We start from the raw sequence: 24472 nt of genomic DNA on the forward strand, positions 1-24472 counted from the left end.
AGGAAAATGAGTCTCTGATCCTTGTGGGTCCACTATGCCACATCTGGGCTGCAGACCTCCGAATTCCTTGTTGTGAGAATAAATTTCTATCTTGATAAAAATTAACAAGCAATTACATTTGCTCTTGTGTCTTTACCACACTTCAAAAACAAATCCTAATGGTTATAATTCCCAATTCAAGAATTTTATACAAATAAGGAAAAAAGTGTGTGTGTGTATGTGTGTTACTGGGGATTGAACCCAGGGGCATTCTACCTCCAAGCTACACCCCCAGCCATTTTCCACTTCTTATTTTGAAACAGAGAATCACTAGGTTGCTGAGTCTCACTACATTTCTGAGGCTGTTTTCAAACTGGTCATTCTCAGCATCTCAAGTATTAGGATTACAAGCCTACACACCACACCTGGCTAGAAAACTTTAAATCTGCCATACAAAAGACTAATTTTCTAGATCCTCTTAACATACAATCCTCAGTTCCTTTATCATCAAAAGAGTCTATATTTGCTTCTGTAACTAAGAATGCCCAAAACCTTGCCAGCCACAAGGTCAAAGGCAAGATAGTAGCCAGTTTCTTAAGTAATCGACATTGATAGTGGCATTTGCCATATAAAGAATGTAATGATGCAGTGTTCTGAAAAATATTACCATGTGCTTTTATTATTCCCTTAAACTTTCTCTTTTATGATGTATTCTTAATAATACACAATTAGAAATTAACAAAGTGAATTGGGCATTTAACAACATAGTGTTGAAACACAGTGGCTTTTTGTGTAGGAGTTCTTTATCGTTTTACAAGGAGTGCTCAGTCTTCCTACTGGCTCCTGTTATAGATACAGGCCTATAAAACACCATCCTTCTTCCCAACCTTCTGAAATTAGCAAGTAAATTCTGAAGCTCCAAGGATACTAGTCCAGCTTTGCACTTGTGAAGTACCCAGAGTACCCTGTGACATGAGCTTTAAAGGTCTATTTGACTTGATAATATGTAAAATTACATTTATACAAATTGTAGCTATTTTTGTTTCCATTGTACATGCAGAATTTGTAAAGCAATTTTTATATTGAAAGATAAAGATGTAATTACTTGATAAATGCATTTGAAAATGATGCGTGGAAAATCATTTTGCTAATCTATAGCCAAAATTTTTTGAAAGACATAATGGGGCCAATGAGAGCCCTCCTCATAAATAAATAGCCATTTTTATCTCAGTTATAATGAGATTGTGAAGATTAATGTTGGGATGCCTGGTCATGGAGCAGCTAGGAATCCACTGTTAATCCACTAAGGCTGCCTAGACATTCAGTTAATCACATCAGACCTTCCCCTGAGCTTTGACAGCCCCAATAGTTCAGGTCATCTGTGCCCAATGAGCTGCAATCACTCACCAATGTAGGGGACATAACTAACAACTACTCTTTGTCTTAACAAGAACCTGGAGATGAAAGAATGCATGGCTGCAGCTTTCTCACATCAAAGCATATCAAGCGCTGAGCAATGGCTGACAGTGTGAACACATAGGCTTCAAACTTCTCAGTAGGTATAATCATTATTCTCATTTTTTAGGTGAAGACACTAAAGTCCAAGAAAATTAAAGAACTGGTCCGACATCACCCAGAGCTGTTCTTGGTCTTGGTCCCGTTCTGCTTTCCACCAAGCAGCATAACCCACTCGCTCACTTCCGCAGCCAGACAGCCCTGAGCTAGAAGTTTGATTTCAGGGTTAAGACAGGTCTAAGGCCAAAGCTTCCCTAAAGTTCAATTCCTTTCAGCAGGTGACTCTGCACCTGTCCTCGGGCTCTGCAGCTGAGACAGATGGACAGCCGGGTGTTACAGTGGGATGGGTGCTCTTTCCAGCTCCTCCCCTGCATCCAGGGAGTGCCAACCAGTAGGGAGCTGGAGATGAAGAGTATATTCCTTAAAAACTTAGGAAAAGAAGCAACATATAACCCAGCTAGACCACTCCTAGGTATCTTTTTAACAGAACTGAAGTCAGAGAAACTATAAAGAAGGAACTAAGGTCATAATACTATAGTGATGCTTGCATATCCATGGTTATAGCAGCACAATTCATAATAGCCAAATTACAGAACCAACTTAGGTGTCAGTTAACAGATAAAAGGAAAACAAAAATGTGATAAATACAGAAAATTGAATTTTACTGAGTCATAAAGAAGAATAAAGTTAAACCATTTGTAGAAAATGGATAAAACTGGAAAATATTTTGTTGAAATTATCCAGCCTCAAAAAAGTTAGGTGTTACATTTTTTCTAAAATGTGGGAGCTAGAAAGATAAAAGGAAACAAAAGAAACTAGATAAGTGTGGAGAGAGACCAGTAGAATAGTGGAAGGAGACTGAGAGAGGGAGGTGGGGAGACGAAAGAGGATTGAGGAAGAAAACAGTTCAAATAATCAAATAATGTTATGTCCCCGATGAAGGTATCACTACCCATCTCACTAACATGTGCAGGGAGGGGGAAGGGAGCAGGGTGGGATGTGGAGGAAAATACACTAAGTGCTGTGTGCATATATGTTTGTATCACTTTGAATCTCACTATGATGTATAATTATAATGCATCAATGAAATTGTTCAAAAATTATACCCATAATCTTTGTTAGAAATGAGCTATTAAAACCTATAATATGGGACAGAAACTGCTACTGTTATTTTGAAGAAAAAATCTTTTTTAGCTCACAGTTCTCTATGCAAGTGGTTTTATGAGCATCTTTGCTTCTCACTTGAGTTTGGGATGATCCAGGTAGCAGAACTGCATACTGCCTGCAGGATTTCTATCTCCCCTGTGGCCAAGACTATGAAGTAGCTTCCTACTGAGGGGCACGGGCACAGGAGGAATGAGCAGGCCTCGATGGAAGCCTCAGTTAAGTCACCCCAGGCTCCCTCATGAAGCCACCCAGCTCTTACCTCTCCAACCATTTTCACATCTTCCCGCCCATACCAGTCTGGCTCATAGACATCATGTAGTGACTCAGTGAGCTTCATGGAGGCCTCTTGCATGCCTGGTATGGGAGGGGAAAAAAAACACCTGTTACATTAGTAAGGGTGAGAAGTTTGTTTCACCTATCCCTCTTTCTATAAAATATTGAGACCTTGCCAAATATTTAAGGAAAATTTGTGAGATCAGCCTGCCACTTTTATCCCAGACACATTTTTTCCTTAATGGTATCTAAGAATTTCTATTATTTACATGATGGTAATATATACTAAATCGTTAAAAATATCAACACTGAAGCCTATTCTGAAATTACAATAATGATAATAATGTGTCATACTATTTGCATTATCATTTGCCAAATGGCATGCAGTCATAAATGTGTAGAACAGTAATGATCTCTAAAATGGCAGAAATGTGAAAATAAAAAAAAATACAAAATAACTAAATATAAGCAGTAAGGAATTTTTGGAGGCAGATAGAAACAAACAAATAGGATTTTAAAGCATACCAGCTGACGGTGTTTATGTGGTTTAAAATAATAAAAATATTTAAAATGGTTGAAAATTATTTAAGTGGCCTAACCTTTTTTAAACAAATGATAAAGTTTATATTTTCCAAAATTATTAAAAGCTATAGATACAGGTTTATTGTTCTTGTTTTGTTGCCTGAGGAGCTAACCCAAGGCCTCTTGCATGCTAGGAAAGTACTCGTACACTGAACTACAGCTCTATCTCTTTTATTTTTAAACAGGGTGCTAAGTTGCTCAGATTGGTCTTAAATTTGTGATGATTCTGTGTAAGCCTCTTAAGTACCTAGGTTTATAGGCATGTGCGGCACCCAGATATATACAGTTTTTAAATCAGAACTCTCTGAAAGCTTAGGATGTTAAGCCCATGGGTCTAAATTTTCATTAGCAAAACATTTGGTATTTTGCAAAATGTGGTTACCAACAATAGTAAACATAAAATTTAAGTGAAACCCGGTAATATAAAGTATGTCAGGTACATTTTCAGCGGAGTGGGATGTCCCCACACTTACTTGAAAACAAAGATTTTATACTGTAAGTGCCAGGTCCCCATGGAGACAGAACATGGCTAGAACCAGAACAAGGTTCAAAGAATTGCTGGGACTTACAGAAGTGCCTCTCTGTGGGACAAGGGCAAGTTGGTATCATGGCCTTAGTCAGTATGAGTATGAAAAGGCACTGGATAAAGGAAGAGGAAATAAAACTTAATTCAAGTGACTTACATATTTGTAGAGTTGCATGGATTTGTTGTTGGTGTTGTTTTGGGTTATTTTGTGTGTGAGTGTGTATGCCTGTGTTTTTAACCCTCTCCCCAAAACCTCTCCCAAGCTTCTTTCTTTGTACATACCAACTCTATCCTCTCCATCCCATTTCTTTTTTTGTCTCTTCTAATTTTTGTCTTGTATTAAATCTACTTCGTATCACTCTACATTTGTTAGTAGGATACCACTATATATTCACTATATCTCATTTCTACTCTATACTACCTTACCAAACTCATATTCTCATTCTATGTGATTCTGTGGCTTTACCCTGTTCTTGCATTTAAATCTTCATTTCTGGGTGAATTTCCTTGAACCACGCCCTCATGTTACCCAGTAACATGAGGCTGCAACTGTCTTCTGTATTTCCATCTTTTTAATAAACTCTTTTAAATCTTCAGCAAGAATCTGGGCTATTGTATAATTATCCTTAGCTCAGGACAAGAACCTGCACTTTTTTTTTTTTCTTTTTGTGGTTTGAGGAAAATTGTGTCCAGGACCCTGATAGGGGTCCCTGGGGACAGTTTCCCCAAACCATAACATATTCTCAAACCATAACATAATTGGTGCCCAACGTTTTGGGGCAATGTGGGGCATGTGGCTTAGTAATTTTCACGGGACTTTTTGGCTAGTGAGTCAGTGGGCAGCAGACTGCTTCTAGATTCCAGTTCCTATGTTAAAAAGGGAAAGTTTACAGTTTGATCTGTCCATATGATCTGTCCATACACAGTTTTCTTTTAAGGTGTGAGTGTAAGGCTATACCACTAAGTGAAACAATGAGTACTGGCATTCTTAGTTAATTTTCTTACCCAGTAGAGGGTGAGGCCATCCTCAGACAAAGACGACTACTGCAGGCTGCCAATTTGGTTTAACAGGGACTTGAAAAAGGAAAAACAGATGGGCAAAAGCCATGAAAGAATTCTGGCTGAGCACAGAAGCCTAGGCCCAAGTCTGTTTTAGGGGGGAGAGCAAGGGCATCTCTGGCATAAATGTCCTCAAACACAAGGCCAAAAAGGGCCTTCGGAGGCCTGGCTCACAGGGCAAGGGGGACAATTAAATGGCTGAGCGCCCCCAGTTTGGAACTGGGGTCCCCAGACCTAGGTTCCCAGTGATTCCTCCCAACTCCCACCATCTGAGTTAAGACTAAAGAGCGTTGGGTGATCACAGTGAGATCTCGGAGGCAAGATCTAAGGCATTGCCCTTCTTTCCTGACCCGAGGTCCAAAAGCTTAACTAGGGTGAGAGGCATATTTTTTTACCCAATATTCAGCCTGCAGCTTCCAGGATGACCTCCAATTCTCCCATTCTCAATTAAACTATAATTTCAGCTCCTCTCAGGAACCAACTTTTTTTCTTTTTGCTGGCTGCACTAAAGTTATTGCTCAAAGTTTTAATTTTAACCAGTCTTAGATAAACTGTAAACTCCTAAAAAGCTGTGCAATTAGACCCCTGCGAGATGTGATTATCAAAGGTGATATGCATTGTTTTTAATTTTATTCCTTTTGCAAAACTAAGGTTTTAAGGTGCTAGTAATATTTACCTAATGTCTTATAATTCAATTATTAAAGTGGGGAAATGCAAAATGCAATGCCTTAAAATGCTCTTAACTTCATAAGGTTTAAAGGAAGACTTAAATCTTTTAAATGGGTTTTTAAATTGCTGGAATCTACCAGTGGGACTCCAGATAATGGAGGGGAAATACCAGCAAAGTTTGAATGGAAAGATAGGAGAGGAGGAAGGCTGATCTTGATTAATGAGGGTCTACATCTGAACATGTATAAAATTATGAATAAGACATGGTTAACCTGGACAACCATTGGTGGGAGGGGGGAAGGGAAAACAGGGGCGGGAGGGAGAGGGCACCAAATATAGTTTAAATGTATACTATTTATATTCAATAAAAAAATTGTTCAAAGAAAAAAATTGCTGGTATCTAAACAACATTATTAAATGGTATGGTTTTTTGGTTTGCTTGTATGTAACAACAAAAGACAGATGTAGAGAGTCTATAGATATATTTCTTTATATTTTGGTAAATACAGAGAAAGAATTTTTTTTTTTTTTTGGTGGTACTGGGGATGGAACCCAGGGGCCCTCTACCTCTGGGCTTCACTCCAAGACCTATTTTATATTTTACTTGGAGACAGGGTCTCTTAAGCCAGCTGAAGCTGGCTTTGAACCTGCAGGACCCTCCTGTCTCAGCCTCCCAAGCACGGGGATTACAAGCGTGCGTCACCACGCCTGGCAAGAAAGGAAATTTTGTAAGACTAAGAAAGCATGTTGTAAGGTTTATCCTAAGATTGTCCCAAATGGGAAAGAAAGGACCAGGATAAAAATCAGAGGGTTAAAGCAAGTTATAAAGTGTGGTATGTTTGTTTGCATATGTGATGAAGATGGATTATTAAAAGGACATAGGTTTCTAGTAAGCTTACCTCTATTTAGACCTCTGTAGGCCATTTTGTTTAAACTTATGTTTGGCCCATAGTTTCTAAATTATGTGGTTAAGTTTTTCTTCAATGGAGTTCAAACCATTAAGTTCCAGGATTATACAGGCACTCAAATTTGTATCTTTTCACTTTTTCTAACTTTACTCATTTTTATGGATTAATTAAACAATGAAGCAGTTCATTTTTGGTCTTTTTGCAATTGTTACATGTTCAATTGCTAAAGGATGTTATCTTACAGCCTCTAGCTACAGCAGTGACACAGTGGCAATAGAAAACTCCTTACAGGGCTGGGCAAAGCATAGTTCTTCAATAGGACCAGTAATATGGGTAAAAGATACAAAAACAATATTTTCTCATATAGCTCAACAGTCAAGATTTAAAAATTTAATCAGTCAAAAAATTTATCAGTCAAAGCCTTTTAATACCAATTTTTCTATTATTCAGCCTCAATCCACTCTATTACATACTGGCATCTATAGGTGTATTTAACTTCAAAAACAGTACCCTAATGATATAACATATAAGAAATCATTTAAAATCTTTATTCAAATTACCTTAAAGCCTATTGCAGGTTTTACAGTACTAATTCCTGTATTCACATGGCACAAAATAAACTAAATACATCCCACTTTTGTGTGTTTCAGCCTAAGTCAGCAAAACAGGTTTTAATTTCTCATTTAAGTGCTATGTTTAGGTTTTCATGGTTAACCTGTATTGTGAGTGTCGTCTCCTAGGGTTGAAGCTTTCAGATGTCAGATGGTGGTATGTGCACCCAAGAGGAACATCTATTAAAGCCCTTTGGATGGTCATAGACACACACGGGACGGACCCATCTTATTTCCCCATGCCAACTACATGCATGAATGTTACCCTAATGCTGGGACCCCCGACTTTGTTCCTGCTCAGTTAGAAGCAGTTTATGACTGACTCAACGTCCTTATTCCTTTGCTAAGGGGTACGTACATTCATGTGATAAAAATTAGGAAAAAGTGAAATTGAGCTCATGTTAACTGTTAATAAGAATTGTAAAAGTCAAAATGTATTTTCTGTATTTACCTGTGGCCTGACAGGTGTCAGGAAGTTACTAGACAGAGGGGTGAATGTACCAGTATTGGGAATGACCTAGAAAGATTTGAGAAAGCTCTAATTATTAAGATATTTCAAAAATTGGGTGAGGGGCAAATCTGTGAAAGACTTGGTCTTGGTTTTGGTCAGGAAACAAACATCTATTGATACTTAAATTGACTTAGCTAAAAGTAATTAGCAAGTCCATAGGAGAGGGGAGCTAGGACTTCCTTTTTCTAAAGACAGATCTATATAATAATCTAGCTAGGATGGGAGGAGGGGATTGACCTTTGTGAAAGACACCTAGGCAGGAAAGTACACCTTAGCCGGGGTAGGTACCTTACAGGGTAAGGGGAGGTACCTTACAGGGACATTTACTACATCAAAATTACGTGAACAAGATGGAGTTCATGTGTATAAAAACTCTGGTCCACTTGTATCTTTGGTGAATTCGCTCAAACCACCCCAACATGTTACCCGGTAACATGAGGCTGTAACTATCTTCTGTATTTCTATCTTTTTAATAAACTCTTTTAAACTTCAAAAGTAACTAAATAAGGAAACTTCATTTCCCTCCTCACTCAACCTTCACTATTGAATACAACACAACTTGCCATTGGATATACCAGATGAAACCTAGAGACTGAGAGAAATCTATCAAAAGCAATAGAAACAAACTTCTGAAATCATGAGAAGGAGTAATAACAAGAAAGAGCTTCCACAACACCACAATAACAGAGCCCTGACAACACAGAATGGCAGGGATCTCCAGAAGGTCAAATCAGGAATGTAACTGTAGAGATAATACACAACTTTCAAAAAGAATTTAGAGAGAGTCTGAAAGAAATAAAGGATGAATTCATTGAAGTGAAGGCATCAATCCAAACTATAAACAACTGATAAGACTGCATAGAAAATAGACTCTCGCTCCTAGATGATCACTCCAAAAATGAACACATAATATAAAACTTAGAAAAAACAATTTGACAGTATGAATTGGATATTGAAGAAATATGGGCCCATTTTAAATGCACGAACCTAAGAATAATTGGCATAGAAGAGGGAAAAGAAGGTGACCAAAAGGTTCAACAATCTTTTCAAAAAAGTAATAACAGAAAAATTTCCATAAAGCAAGAGGTCAATACACAGGTACAGGAAACTTATGGAACCCCCTTTACACAAGATCAGAGAAAAGGTTCTCCAAGCCACATAATAGTCAAAATGACCAATGTGGAAGCCAACGATAGAATCTTAATGGCAATAACAACAAAAGACCAAGGGCCATTCTGAGGCAAACCAATTAGAATCACTCCAGACTTCCCAAAACAAGTCATGAAAGCCAGAAAGGCCTGGAGTACCATATTCCAAACTCTGAACAAAAACAAATTGCAGCAAAAAATTTCCCACCCAGCAAAACTCTCTCTCAAATTATACAGAGAAACAAAATTCTTCCACAACAAAAAGAAGCTGAAGGAATTTATGTCTTCTAAACCAGCACTAGAAAAAAATCCTCAAAGAGATTAAATACAAAGAAAAAAAATAAGTAGTACATGCCAGAACGAGAGAAACAAGAATTTCCATCCAGCAGACAACTAATCAAAGAAGAACAAATACTAGCTCAAACAAAAATTAAATCTCAATATGTTAGAAATTAAAAATCAACTCTCAATAATCACAATAAACATAAATGACCTCAACTTCTCCAATAAAATGACATAATGTAGCAAAATGAATTAAAAAACAGAATTCATGTATCTGCTGGTTATAAGAAACACACCTCACAAGTAAGGATAGTAACAAACTTAAGGTAAATGGCTGAAGCAAGTTAATTTATGCTAGTGGAACTCAAAGACAAGCAACAGTAGCAACTATGTTATCAGACAAGTTAGACTTCAAGTCCAAGCTTATTAGAAGAGAAAAAGAAGGTCATTTTTATTGGTAAAAGGAACAATCGAGCAAGAAAAAATAATGATAGTCAACATTTATGCCCCAAACATAGGTGCAGCTACTTTCATAGAACAAACTCTTTGTGACATGAAGTCACACATAAATCCCAATACAATAATACTGGGAGACTTCAACACACCTCTCACATCATTAGATCAATCTTCCAGACAAAATGTCACTAAAGATGCCTCAGAACTAAAGAACACCATTCATCAAATGGACCTGTTGGACACATATAGAATATTCCACCCAACTACAACAAAGTTCACATTTTTCTCAGTTGCTCACAGAACATTCTCCAAAATAGATCACATTCTGGCCACAAACTAAGCACTAGTAAATTTGAAAAATGTGACACACTTCCCTGTGTCTTTTCAGACCACAATGAAATGAAACTGGAAATCAACTATAAGAAGACTCAGAGAAACCACATAAACATGTGGCAACTGAACACTAGACTGCTGAATTAAGAATGGGTCATAGAAGAAGTAAAGGGTGAAATCAAGCAATTTCTAGAAACAAATGAAAATAGAGATACAACATATCAAAACTTCTAGGACACTTTGAAGGCAGTATTAAGAGGAAAATTCATAGCATTGAGTACCCACATAAGAATAACAGAAAATAACCAAATAAATAGCCTAATGACATACCTCAAAGCCCTTGAAAAATAGAAAGAATCTAACCCCAAAGCCAGAAGACAGGAAATTATTAAAATTAGAGCAGAAATCAACAAAATAGAGAATAAAAATCAAAACAAAATAAACAAAACCAGAACCTGTTTTCTTGAAAAAAATGAACAAGATAGATAAGCCACTAGTCAACCTAACAAAAAATAAGAGAGAATCAAGCCTAATTATGAAGATAAGAGATAAAAAAGGAGATATTAATATTGACATTGTAGAAATCCAGAGGGTTATCAGAAACTACTTTGTAAAAACTATACTCCAACAAAATGGAAAATCTGGAAGAAATAGACAACTTTCTGCCTAAACTGAGTCAATAAGATAGAGAAAATTTAAATCAACCAATATCAACCAAAGAGATTGAAGCAGCAATAAAGAGTCTACCATGAAAAAAAAATACCAGGACCAGATGGTTTACCAAGTGAAATTTATAAAACCTTTATAGAAGAGCTAATCCCAATATTCCTTAATATATTTCATGAAATAGAAAAACAGGACTTTCCCAAATACATTCTATGAAGCTAATATCACAATAATACCAAATCCAAATAAAGACAGCTCAAGGAAGGAAAACTAAAGGCTATTTCTTTGATGAACTTGGATGGAAAACTCCTAAACAAAATGCTGTCAACACACATTCAAACCACATTAAGAAAATCAAACACCATGACCAAGTAGGGTTCATCACAGTGATGCAATACTGGTCCACCATATAAAAATCAATCAATGTAATTTATCACTTAAACAGAACCAAAGACAAAAATCACATGATCATTTCAATAGACACTGAAAAAGCATTTGAAAAAAAATCCAACATCCATTTATGCTAAAAGCACTGCAGAGAATCAAAAGAGAAAGAACATACCTCAGCATCAAAAAGGCAATCTACAATAGGCCCACAGCCAACATCATATTAAATGGGGAAAAACTGCAAGAATTCCCCCTAAAAACAGGAAAAAGACAAGGATGTCCATTATCACCACTTCTTTTCAGTGTTGATTTGAGACTCTCGCCAGAGTATAAGGCAAGAAAAGGAACTCAAAGGATTACATATAGGAAAAGAAGAACTCAAACTTTCATTATTTGCAAATGACATGATACTATACTATAAGACCTAACAAACTCAACCAAAAGGATTATGTAACTGATCAACAAATTCAGCAAAGTGTCTGGATACACAATCAATTTAAAAAATTCAGAAGCTTTTCTATACTCCAACTATAAATCAACTAAAAAATAAATCTAGAAAACACTTCCACTAAGGATTTCCCACAAAAAAAATATTTAGAAATAAATTTAACCAAGGTGGTAAAAGACCTCTACAAAAAATTATAAAACATTGAAAAAAGAAATGGAAGAACTTAGAAGGTGGAAAGGTAATTCCATGTTCATGAATAGGCAGAATAAATATTATCAAAATGGTCATACTTCCAAAAGTAATCTACAGCTTCAACTCAAAACCCATTAAATTATCAAGGTCATTCCTCACAGACAGAAAAATTATTCCTTAAATTCATTTGGAACAACAAAAAACCCAGAATAGCCAAAGTAGTTCTCAGCAACAAAAACCATGCCAGAGGAATCACAATACCTGACTTTACACTATACTACAAAGCCATAGTAATAAAAGCAGCATGAAACTGGCACAAAAACAGATACATAGACCGATGGAGCAGAATAGAAGATACAGAAAAAAATCCACACACTTATAGTCAATTGATTTATGACAAAGGGGCCAAAAACATACACTGGAAAAATGATAGACTGTTCAAGAAATGCTGCTGGCAAAACTGGTTAACCATATGCAGAAAAATGGAAATAAGTGCAACTTTCTCACCCTGCACAAAATTCAATTCAAGATGGATCAAAGACTTGGAAATTAGACCAAAGACCTTGAGGCTCCTTGAAGAGGGCATAGGTTCAACACTGCAACACATAGGCACAAACAAAAACTTTCTCAACAAGACTTCAAAGCACAAAAATATAAAAGGCAAATCAATATGTGGGGTTGTATGAAATTTCAGAGCTTCTGTACAGCAATAGAAACTATCAAGAAACTCACTGAGAGCTAACAGAATGAGAGAAGAATTTTGCCACCTACTCTTCCGTTAGAGGATTAAAATCTAGAATATACAGGGAACTCAAATTCACCACTAAGAAAATGAATAACCCAATAAAAAATAGGCAAGTGAACTAGATACACTTCATGAAGGAAGAAATTCAAATGGCCAATAAATGCATGTGAAAATGCTCAACATCATTAGCAATCAGAGAGATGCAAATCAAAACTACCCTGAGATTTCACCTGACTCCAACTAGAATGGCAATCATTCAAAACACAAACAACAGCAAATGCTGGCAAGGATGTGGAGAAGTGGGAACTCTAAGACATTGTTGGTGGGATTGCAAATTAGTGTAACCACTTTGGAAAACAGTATGGAGGATCCTCAGAAGAATGGGAACGAACTTACTATATGATCCAGCAGTATCTACCCAAAAGAAAGGAAACTAAATTACTAAACTAATACATGCATATCTATGTTCATAGCTACAAAATTTACCATTGCCAAACTATGGAACCAGCCAAAATGGATTGCAAATATGGGGAGATGTACAAAATGAAATTTTACTTAATCATAAAGAAAAACACAATTATGTCATTTACAGGGAAATGGATGGAACTGAAGGACATTTTGCTAAGTGAGATTAATCAGTCACAAAAAATATGAAATTGGATATTCTCCCTAATATGCAGAAGCTAGGGAGAAAATGGGTTATAGGAGGACCTCTACATGATAAAGGAGATGCTATAGATAAGCAAAAAAGGCAACCTAACTGAGGGGATAAGTGGGGGTAAGAGGGAAATTTTCTAATACACATGATGTACATTAACAATCATATCAATGTCAATCACTAAGCCAAACATAAGAAGGAGGGAATGTGATGGGAATGGGTAAAAGCTAGTTGGGTGAGGTATGTATGTATGTCTCTACCATCTTGCATCCCATTAGGATGTATGAATATTGTACAATAAAAAATTTTAAAAATAAAGATGGAAGCCATTTATTAAACTGAAAATCTAACCATATGCCTTTTGGACTGAAGATAGTCAATCCTAGGTCTCATGGTGAGACAAAAGGAGCACAATAAAAATATTTGAAATAAAATAAGCATATTCTTTAAAAAAGTATGCATAAAAGTCAGCCTGCAATATGACACCTTTTCATTCTCCAGGCATAAACCATTTAATTCTCTTTGCTCCCTTTGATAACTGCACATATATGTTCAGTTCTTAGACCCCTGTAGTTTGCGCATGTTTTAGAGCTTCATGAGGTGTAAAAGCCTATAATCTTCTCTCCACGAAGAGTGCATCACTGAGCATGGTCAAGAATGCTCTTGACAATGAGGTACATGGCTCACACAGGTGAAGTGATTTGGCTGCCACTAGCAGTCAAGGTAGGAAACAGTAACGACTTTAGTCTTGGTCAGAGAGGTGTAGGGATAGCCAAAAGTGATGCACAAACCTTCATCCATTCTCAAGTGCTGTGAGTTCAAACAAGTGAGAATACTTTCTCTTCTAAGAGGGTCACCACTGAGCTGACAGCTACATTAACCCAGTTGTCACATTCACCCCCATCCAGTTACAAGCAAATCTGGATTTAAAAAAGTATATGTCCTTTGAATTCATGCCAAAAGCTAATCACTAGCTGATTCCCTTTATCATTCAGAGGCCAAATGGCTTTTATTATTTTCTCTAAATCTTTGTCTTGAGTCTGATGGAAATTATAAACAGCTATGTAAATAGGTTCTTGAGTGAAAAATAGGAATGATGGCATTGTAGGACAACTGACCTTTGTGGTGAAAAATAAAACTGATGTAAGCTTAAAATAAAATCATCTAAGACTTTAATCATTAAGACTAAAAGCAGGACACTGCCATAAATATATCTATTAACAGCAGAAAATAACTACTTGTTACTGTGTGGGTACATAGTGATGGATACTTTGGAAAGAGTCCATTTTGACTCAGAAAGTGTTTCCAGGACACCTACTCCATAGGAAGCACTTTGATGGATACTCAAGTGAGCAAGCAAGCCTGGCTTCCAGGGGTATAACACACTGGCAGAGAGTTCAGCTATGAGAACCACTATCGCTTAAACATACCTCCCAAAGCTTTAGTGTTGGAAACTTAACGTCCAATGCAATGGTGCTCAGAGGTGGGACCTTTAAGAGGTGAATAGGTCATGAAGGCTCGGCCCTCATAAATAGATTCATGCTGTTATTGTAAAAGTGGGGTCCTTATAAAGAATGAGTTTGACCCCCATCTCTCACTTTTCTTGCTTATATAATGCCTTCTGCCTTGTGACTCCTTGGTCTTGAACTTCTCAGCCATAAGAACCATAAGACAAATACATTTCTGTTCTTTGTAAATTGCCCAGCAGCATGAAACAGACTAAGAACTTACTCTGTTGACAGAATATCAGAGGAGGGAGAGTTAAAAGCTAAAATTCTCGTTCTCTTCAAAGTAACCCAACAACATTAAAAAAGAATATATGCTACATGCTACCTCTGGCACTGCTACATGAGAAGTATTATTTGCTTTCATAGGCTAGGGATATATGTTCTAGTTAAAAATAACACACTTTAAATATATTAAAATAACCAGCAGTGCTGATAACCATGAAAAGAATGTCTAAAATATAGTAAATATCTTAGTGGCTTTGTCCTGTTGTTTAGAGGACAGTTATTTAAGAAGACAGCAGCTGCCTCAGAGGAAAGTAGGAAGTCTTGCTCTTAGAATCTCAAGGAGTAAAGGAAGTATATAAGCAAGAGCCAAAAAATGAGCAGATGTTGAGGTAGTCCAAGAAAAGTCAACCCTAGCCCCTGGGTCATGTCTGCACACAACCAGCCATATGAAACTAATTCAAATTAATTATGCACCTGAGCCATGGTCCATTTAGAGAAAGATCTTGTGTGTTTGTCATTTCTGTCAGAGCACATGCTAATGACTCCTAATTCCGAATCCCTTCTGGAAATCACTCGGATGTCTTATCAGTAACTCAGAATTTACTAATCCAAAACAAACTCCCAACTTTCCTGTCTAAATCTGTTCCTACATCTTTCCCCAGTCTCCATGAATGGCATCCAGTTGTTCCACGTAGAGTACCAAAAGTCATCCTAGGTTTCATCCTCCCAAAGTGAATGTGTCACCAAGACACACCGATTCTGTCTGATTCTAAAACTCAGCCCCCCCTTCCCTGCCGCTGCCCTTGATTACATATTCATCATTCACTATTTAGATGAGAGAAAATATAATCCATGGAAGTGGTTTAGAAACATATTTGGCACACAGTAAACATTCAAATGTCAGCCATCATTATGAAAAATATATTTGGAGGTACTATGGCATATGAATTAAGATTATTCTTTACAATCAAGTCAGCCTTTGTTAAAATCTTGGTTCAATTATATACAATATATGTGATTTGGGAGCAATTTACTACTCATCTTGAATCTCAGTGATCCAAAGTACAAAATGCCTATACTAATAGTACCCACCAAATGTTACAGTGAGACTGATATGATGAGGTATGTAAAAAGCTTATCAAGTGCCTGGCACAAAACTGCTCAATAAATATTAGTTATTATTTTTAAAACTATGGATATAGACTTTTAATAAATTTCCTTGCAGTCTCATTCCTCTAGCCTGAATTCCATACAATCTCAATATCTATTTTTTCTAAAATTCTAATCTGACCATGACTTATTCCATTGCCCCCTGCCATTAGTTTTACATATTTATCAGGGAAAATCCCTTAGTCTTTTTGATTTATGCCTTTTGAGATACCCTGTAAAGTCTTTGTTTACCCAAAACCAAATCCTAAATGTACTGTGTGTTATTCTAGTACTTTAGAACTTTTATATGCATGCATATTTAAATCTTTACTATATCTAAGCTGCGGACGGTGGCACGTGCTTGTAATTCCAGTGCTTGGGAGGCTGAAACAGGAGGATCACAGGTTTGTGACCAGCCTCGGCTACTTGGTGAGACCCTGTTTCAAAATAAAGAATAATAGAGCTGAGGGTATAACTCAGAGGTAGAATGCCCCTTGGTTCAATCCACAATACTGCAAAAAAAAAAAAAAAAAAAAAAGAACTGTATCTGGAATTGGAACGGAGGGAGTAAAGTATGAGTTTGGAACTCTCATGCTTTCTAAATATTTGGCTGGTTTTCCTAAGACCCCTTGAAACATCATCCATCCTGCATCCACCAATCTCAAAGTCTGCCCTATGACATATGATGTTTGTGGGTACATATGGCTCTGACTTAGGCAAGGAACTTGCAGATGAATGGGACCAGCATAGGCTGAGCTGATCTTCTCATTGCCCTCTCCTCCTTCCTCCCCTGGCCTCTTTTCTTTGTCTTGCATGGCAATGCCCAGAATCCAATGCCATGGCTAGCGCTTCTCTACTTTGCTCATTGCCAGCACTGTACATACAACTGTTTTGTGCAAGCCAGAGGTAGTCTGGGGCCATGTCTCCTGATGACCTTCCTCTACCCTGCTTATATTCTGTGCCCATTCCAGTCAGAGGGCTTCAGATTAAGCCTGTGAGTGTTCTACTCTTGGGTCTTGCCTTGGGATGTAAGTCAGCTACAGATTTTATAGGTTTTATTGTTGTTGTTGTTATTGTTGTTTGTTTGTTTGCAGTGCTAGGGATAGAACTCAGGGCCATTATACCTCTGAACTATACTACCACCTCTATTTTTTATCCTTTATTTTAAAACAGGATCTCACTAAGTTGTGGAGGGCCTCACTAAGTAGCTGAGGCTGGTCGCAAACCTGCAATCTCCTGTCTCTGCCTCTCAAGTACTAGGATTACAAACAAGGCCTCCAGCTCACTCTATCTAACAAATCTTCCTAGAAATCTCTGGCATGTGGGTGGAATTTATTTTTAGTTTCCAGTATAAGGGCAGATATATTTTGTCCTTGTATATTCTGATTATCATTTCTTTTTTTTTTTTTTTTGGTGGTACTGGGGTTCCTGGAAGCCCTCCTTCCTCCGGGCTACACTCCCAGACCTTTTGAAACAGGGTCTCTTACACCAGCACGGCTGGCTTCGAACCTGCTCGATCCTCCTGTCTCCGCCTCCCAAGGGCGGGGATTACAAGCGTGCGCCACCACGCCCGGCCTGATTATCATTTCAATAGGAATTTGAAAGTGGGTGGAATACACCACCTGTGTTCAAGTACTGCACTTGCCAGAAAGCCAAATGGTTTTGTAACTAACACTCAACCCAGACTCTTAACAGTTTCAAGAACAACCTGTGCTTGGTAACATGCAGTAAACAATGCATGCACATTACCTTTGATTGCCGCTAAATATCCTCGGAGTTCTCGCTGAAGTCTTGTGCCCTCTGCCTGAAAAACACACAAGCACAGAGATGCTAAACATCTTGCCTATATTTTTTATGCAAATATGTAAGAAGCAATAAAGCTCTAAGTTATTATTACTAGAAGCTCATTCTTAAAAGAACATATGTATTTTAACACAGACTGAACAAGGTAATAATGCCCATCAGTCTAGATATTTATAGAGATTTTATTCAGCTTAAAAGAAAAAAAGAAGGCAAATGAGATTTTGCTAAGAGTACAAAATATGATTCCCCCATACAGCCTTCTACATGTTCAAAAGCTATGACTTTTATGACATAGGGACCATCAGTACAAAATTTATCACCTGTTCAGTATGGTAGCCACTAGTCACATGTGTCCTGAAATCTGGCTAGCCCAAAGTGAGATGTTCTATAAGTATATTATGCTTTCAGTGTATTATATCCAATAGATTTCAAAGATTTAGTTACAACAGTAAAATATGTTATATATTCAATGCCAATAGCATGTTAAAATGACAATATTTTATGAGTTGAATAAGCCATATTATCAAAATTAATTTCATCAGCCAGGCGTAGTGGCATTTGCCTGTAATCCCAGTACTTGGGTAGTTGAGGCAAGAGGATTGCAAGTTCAAGGCCAGCCTTGGCAGGACCCTATTTCATCAAAATAAAGAGTAAAAAAAAAGGGTATGATGGTAGCGTACCCTTAGGTTTAATCCCTAGTACTGCAAAAAGAAATTAATTTCACATGTTCTTTTACACACTTAAAATGTGGCCCCTAGAACACTTTAAATTTCATATGTAATTTGCGTTGTATTAGTATTGGACAGCACCAAAAAAGAGAAATTGTTAAATCATAAATGTTGACATATGAATACTTGTTCTGGTTAGATTCTACTTAGAAACTCTAAGACTCCAAGATGTTACATTGAAAGTAATTTATTGGAGTTTATCCAAAAAATGACAATGATGGAGCTGAGGGGTGAGGCAAGGAAGAGGGAGAGCCAATATATCTGCATTATCAAGTAACTTACCACTGTGGGACCTCAGTTCCACTGAGAACTCAGAAAGAATATGCCAACCAAACACACTATAGATACTCTAAATGGGGAGCAAAGGATCAGGGGCAATCATCCACCAACTCTTGTCATTCAATGGTCAAAGTCTGGTCCTAGGGGACATTAATCTCCAGCATGTCCATTCATAAACAGTAAACATCGGAAGTACTCAGACAAAGAGCCACTAATACAGGCAATTGCAGGTTAGTCTGGGGGTCTTGGAAGAGGTGGATGCTGGAAGCAGATGGCTGAATATCCATAGGTCCACTATGGCACTGGAACTAAAAATATAAAATCTGCATGCATTTTAACTGTAATAATTTAGCGAAATTACAGAGAGAATGACTCAATCATAAGTTCAATAATAAGATAGCAACTACAATAGTCATATTCAATCAACAAGTGTTTGTTAATACTTGCCCAAAAATATATATGTGAGGAGAAATCTTCTTCCTCAACAAATTATAATTTAGTAAGAAAACAAAAAAAGTAAGCAAAAAAGGCATTGTAAGGCAGATGGCACTAAGCTCTGCTATAGCCATTCAAAGTGTTTTGGGTTACAAAACAATGGCAAAATGTCCATCATATATATATATATATATATATATATATATATATATATATATATATATGCAGTACTGGGAATAGAACCCAGGGGCATTGTACCCCTGAGCTACACCCCTAGCCCTATCTTTTAGTGTTTTTATTTTTTAAACAGGGTCTCACTGAGTTGCAAAGGGCCTCGCTAAGTAGATGAGGTTGTCTGTGAACTGCGATCCTCCAGTCTCTGTCTCCCGAATGCTGAGATTACAAGCGTGCATCACCATACCCAGATCCATCATATTTAAAGATAAATGGTGATTAATAAAAAACTGGAAAGAAGTGCTTACCTTCAGACAATGCTTGAGTCTAAACACAATCAATATGGCACTTGCACAGTATAGGTATAGTGACATTATTTCTATGAAATCTGTGTTTTTTCAGGTAAGGTTGTCCATGTTTAAGTAATCCTCAAGTTATTTTTGCAACTCTATAAACTCAGTTAATAAAAGAGAAAACCTTAGAGTTATTCATTTGCTGATACAAATGAATTCCAACCAGAATGGTTCTATTCACAATGTAAAAACAGAAATCTTCAAATTTCTAAGGAATTGACTCCCTTTCTAATGTCTCAACATGCTTTAAAATAAAAACTCTTGGTTCCCCTATCTTGTTGAGCCATTCAGCAATCTAGTATAAAGCCAATTTCCCACAGGTTAGAGAAAAAACCAATTATAGTAGATTTCAAAAATAGCAAAGTGTAGTAGAAAAGTTTTTCTAGGGAAAAGTTGTGAAGAATGAAGAGAAAATTATATTAATAAATGAGAAAAGAGAAAGGAGGAAAAAGATCCAGTGAAAAACACTTGGACTCCTCATTATCAACAAGAAAAAAAATCTAGAAAGAAGTGTCTTTCTCCTACTGAATATTATATGACAGGTACTGTGTCTGGTTTTGAGCACAGCAATCCCCCCACTCACATTACTTGCAATTTTCACTTTCTGCAGATTCAGTTACCAGTGCTCAACCATGGTCCAAAAACATTAAATGAAAAATTCCAAAGAAAGAAAGCAATTTGTAAGTTTTAAATTGTGTCCCATTCTGAGCAGCATGATGAACTCTGGTGCTCTTTTGCTTTTGTTCTACCCAGAAATTGAACCATCCCTATGCCCAGTGTATTTATATATACATTACCCACCCATTATTTACATCTTAGCTACCTTGTTTACCAGATAAACTATTACTATTATGCAGACCTTATGTTCAAGTAACTCACCCTTATTTCACTTAACAATGGCCCCAGAGCACAAGAGTATTGATGGTGGATGTAATGGTTTGGATTTAGAATGTGCCTCTATCCCTCAGGAAAACAAGGTAACAATGTTGGAAATGGAGCCTAGTTCCTAAGGAGGAATCGGTCTTGGAAATTACATAATGTCTTTCCTCTTCTCTCTGTTCTTTCTCCTCTCTCTCCTCTCTCCTTTCTCTTCTATTTCCTTCTCCTCTTCCCTTCCCTTCTCTTCTCTCCCCTCTTTCCTTCTAACTCTCATGATGTGAGAAAAGAATCCTCATGTTCTCCCTCTCTGCAGACCTGGCCTGACATAGACTGAAACTTTGAAATCTTTAAAAACTGTGAGCAAATATATCTTCCTTCCTCTAGGTTGTGTGGTCATGTGTTTTGGACCATGGCAATAGTGAATCAGGTTGGAGAAGTAGTCCTTGTCTAAGGGATTGTAGGATTCATTGAAGATGGAAAAGAAATGATAAAACTATGTGATGACGCTATGGCTTTGGCTTAGAGGTGGAACATGCCATTTCCACTCACATTTCAAGGGCCAAGTAAAGCCCAACCTTGGTGAACATCACCAAGACAGCAGGCAACTGGAATATGCCAAAGAGAAGCCATAAAGTGCTTCCTTTGAGTAAAAGTTATCAAGTCAAGAAGCAAAATAATTTATTGAGGGTGCTGATATTTTGTGAATTATTGTTGTTAATCTGTTATTGTACCTAACTTATAAATTAAACTTTTTCCTAAGTGATTATGTATAGGGGAAAAAACATAGTGTATATTGGGATCAGTATATCTGTGTTTTCAGGCATCCACTGAGGGTCTTGAAATGTATCCCTACCAGAAAAAAAGGACCAATAAAAGATATGATTTTGGGAGATTTTATTATTACCAACCTATACCATAGCTCCTTGCCAGACCTGTTTGAGAAGACAGTTCTACTTCCTGCCTCAGCTACATCAGAATTGGTCGCAGGGCTTCACTTGGCCCTTGAAATGTGAGTGGAAATGGCATGTTCCACCTCTAAGCCAAAGCCATAGAGTCATCACATAGTTTTATCATTTCTTTTCCATCTTCAATTAATCCTACAGTGCCTTACACAAGGACTCCTTCTCCAACCTTGATCCCCCAAAATGGAAACATGTAGCAAGCTGCCATCTGCACTTATCTGAGTGAGGATGAGCCTCTATGGGGAGCACCATTACTGAGATATTGTGTCTACAACGTAACTTAGCCTGAAATGCCTGGTGAAATGAGTCACTGTCAATACTGGAAAAGCTAATAGGTGGAGAAGGTCCAACAACAGCAACAACAAGCTCAGTGGATTCAGTGAGCAGAAAAGCATCAAAGGCATTTGCAGAAACATTTCAGAAAAGAAGCCAAGTCAGAAAGATCAAGGACAATGGAGGCCCAAGTGATGGGATGTGTTGGGGCAGTACTGAGAAGTCAGGCACTAGAATCACCTGGCCCATCAGGCAGCAGATAATTTACCAAGAATCATACCTAAAATTACACATAGGATTTTTTCCAGACAAATCTCGACCCAAATCAATGTGAACCTAAAGCCTAATGCTCTAGAAGGTAAAATTAAGAGTGTTTGGATCCCCCTAGGCCACAGTTTTCAAATTGGGTAAGTGTGAAACTTGTGACTGCTTAGTGGTTTGTCTAGGGCACATATAGCCACAAAATAAGCCTAAAATGCTTCTCTGGAACATCAATTTATTGAGGAGGAGGAGGAGGAGAAGGAGGAGGAGGAGGAGGAGGAGGAGGAGGAGGAGGAGGAGGAGGAGGAGGAGGAGGAGGAGGAGGAGGAGGAGAAAAAATAAAGCAACAACATTCTTCTACAACCACTGAGCCACCTTCTATGAAGTAGTATAAAAAATTGCACAAACCTGAAACCCAGAACATCACAGATACTTCCAGCTTTCTGTCTACTCTGACATTCATTGCCCTTCCATGGACAAGTCAAAGATGTGCTGAGCTAACACAAGGCTTACTTCCCACCCAGCAATATTCTATATCCTCAGAAAGGCATGTGCAGCCTTCCATGAAAACTCATGATTATGAATCACCAGGATTGTTCAGAATATATGGAAATAACAAAACAATAGCAGGAAATGGCATTTCTTTCCTAAATATTTAATGAACGATACCAAATGAAGCCCACAATTAAATCCTTGTCTTTGTTTTAAAATGAGAAATAAAATGAAATAATTTAGGCTCTAGCCCATATAGTGGATTCATCTTGCCAAAGAGAAGCAATCATGATTTTCAAAAAATAAAATAAAAACCTTGGAGGAGATATTTTATATACTGTGAATGGAAGAAAGTTCAAATAATTTCAGTAATTGCTTAAATATGTAAACTCAACTTAACCAGATAAACTAGAGGCTAATTTGAATGGCTTTGTTAATTTTAAATTAGTAATATCTTTAATTTTCCCAATGAGTACTAAGGTTTCATAAATCATGCAGTAAAACCATTTTGAATTTCATGTATAATTCTGCCTGAAAAAATTGTAAAAGACTCTAGAGACAAAGTCATCACCTACAAAAGAATCTTCTGCCTAAAACTCTATGACTAATAAAATTTCTTTCATTCTATTATTTTGTGTGAACCACAGTTGCTTTAAATTAATGAACTCCTTATATATGTGCATATATACTCATTTGATATTCAACTATAACATATCCTCAGGTTGGTGCCATTAATTAACTGTGTGAACCTAGGAGAATCATATAATCTCTCTAAGCTGTGTTTCTTTTTAAATCTAAAATGAATAACATCATTTCCCCCATTAACATTATCTTAACAATTCTCTAATATTCTGCCCTATGACTTTTCTTTCCTTCATTCTCTTTGTCCTGGATGTCATTTTCCCTGTATTTCAGATACATTTGACATCACTGGCATGCCATTCCTTCTAGAAAATGTTTTTGTGTTTGTTTGCATAGCATCACATTATCCTGTCATTTCTCTTCTCCATCCTTTTGTAATCATTTCTCTGTTTCCTTTCATTCTTCCTCTGTATCTCCACAGATCCCAGCAATCAATGCTGATTCTCTTTTATTTAAATTAACAAATTCTTATCACATTGGTAAGATTTCACTGAATTTGATATTTATTGTAAAATCATCTAGAAATTACCATTTCAATACTTCTTCCATGAATTATGCATTCTGTATTCAAGTGCATGCAGAAAATAGATTCAAAGTTCTACACCCTTGGGACTGTATGCCTGTATTTTCCCTTTGTTTTTTATATTATTCCCTCCAAGTTAAAATGCAAATCATAATTCATCTTCTCTTCAGGGCTCATAGAAACAGGGTAGCAAGAGAGTCTATCATAATTAAGTTGTCTGAATTTCCTAGCAATCCTTCTCTTTGGACAAGATCCAAAGATTTGCCTACAAAATTCCTTGGCCTGCCATACACAGTAGTGAAATAACACAGCTGCAGTGTTGGTCAGAAATTCTTTATTTTTCCAATTGAGTCACTTATCAGTGTCAGGATCTGTGGCTTCTCAAGCCCAGCTTGTCTCTCAGGTTTCTCTTTCTTCCCACACAGCCTTAGGGAGTCATAGCGCTTTTCCTTCCTCATTAAAGCTACCTTCATCAACTCTTTCCCTTGGGGTCTTATACTCTTACAAGGGTGGGGAGAAGAATATAGCCTCTCAGGCTGCCTATTTACCAGCTCTCTTGAAAACCAAAACAGAGCCATTTCAGGTCTCATGATGTATATATCAAAAATTAACAGGTGTGTGCAAAGTATGCATGATTTTAAAAGTCTACAAAAGTCTGAAAACAACTGCTG

General features: G+C 37.1%; 1 protein-coding gene across 2 annotated transcripts in view; it reads right to left on the reverse strand.

The window, feature by feature from the left end:
• Window positions 1–24472, reverse strand: part of AMPH (amphiphysin) — a gene marked incomplete at both ends in the record, with an annotated part of 304580 nt that overhangs the window by 113560 nt on the left and 166548 nt on the right. For both annotated transcript variants that reach the window (XM_080701096.1, XM_080701095.1), the window contains 2 exons: window positions 2921–3015; window positions 17747–17801. In XM_080701096.1, the coding sequence (XP_080557222.1) occupies window positions 2921–3015; window positions 17747–17801 (150 nt within the window). The remainder of the gene's footprint in view (window positions 1–2920; window positions 3016–17746; window positions 17802–24472) is intronic.

The sequence above is a fragment of the Muscardinus avellanarius genome (genome assembly GCF_963383645.1).
Source record: "Muscardinus avellanarius genome assembly, chromosome: 9".
NCBI classification, from domain to species: domain Eukaryota; kingdom Metazoa; phylum Chordata; class Mammalia; order Rodentia; family Gliridae; genus Muscardinus; species Muscardinus avellanarius.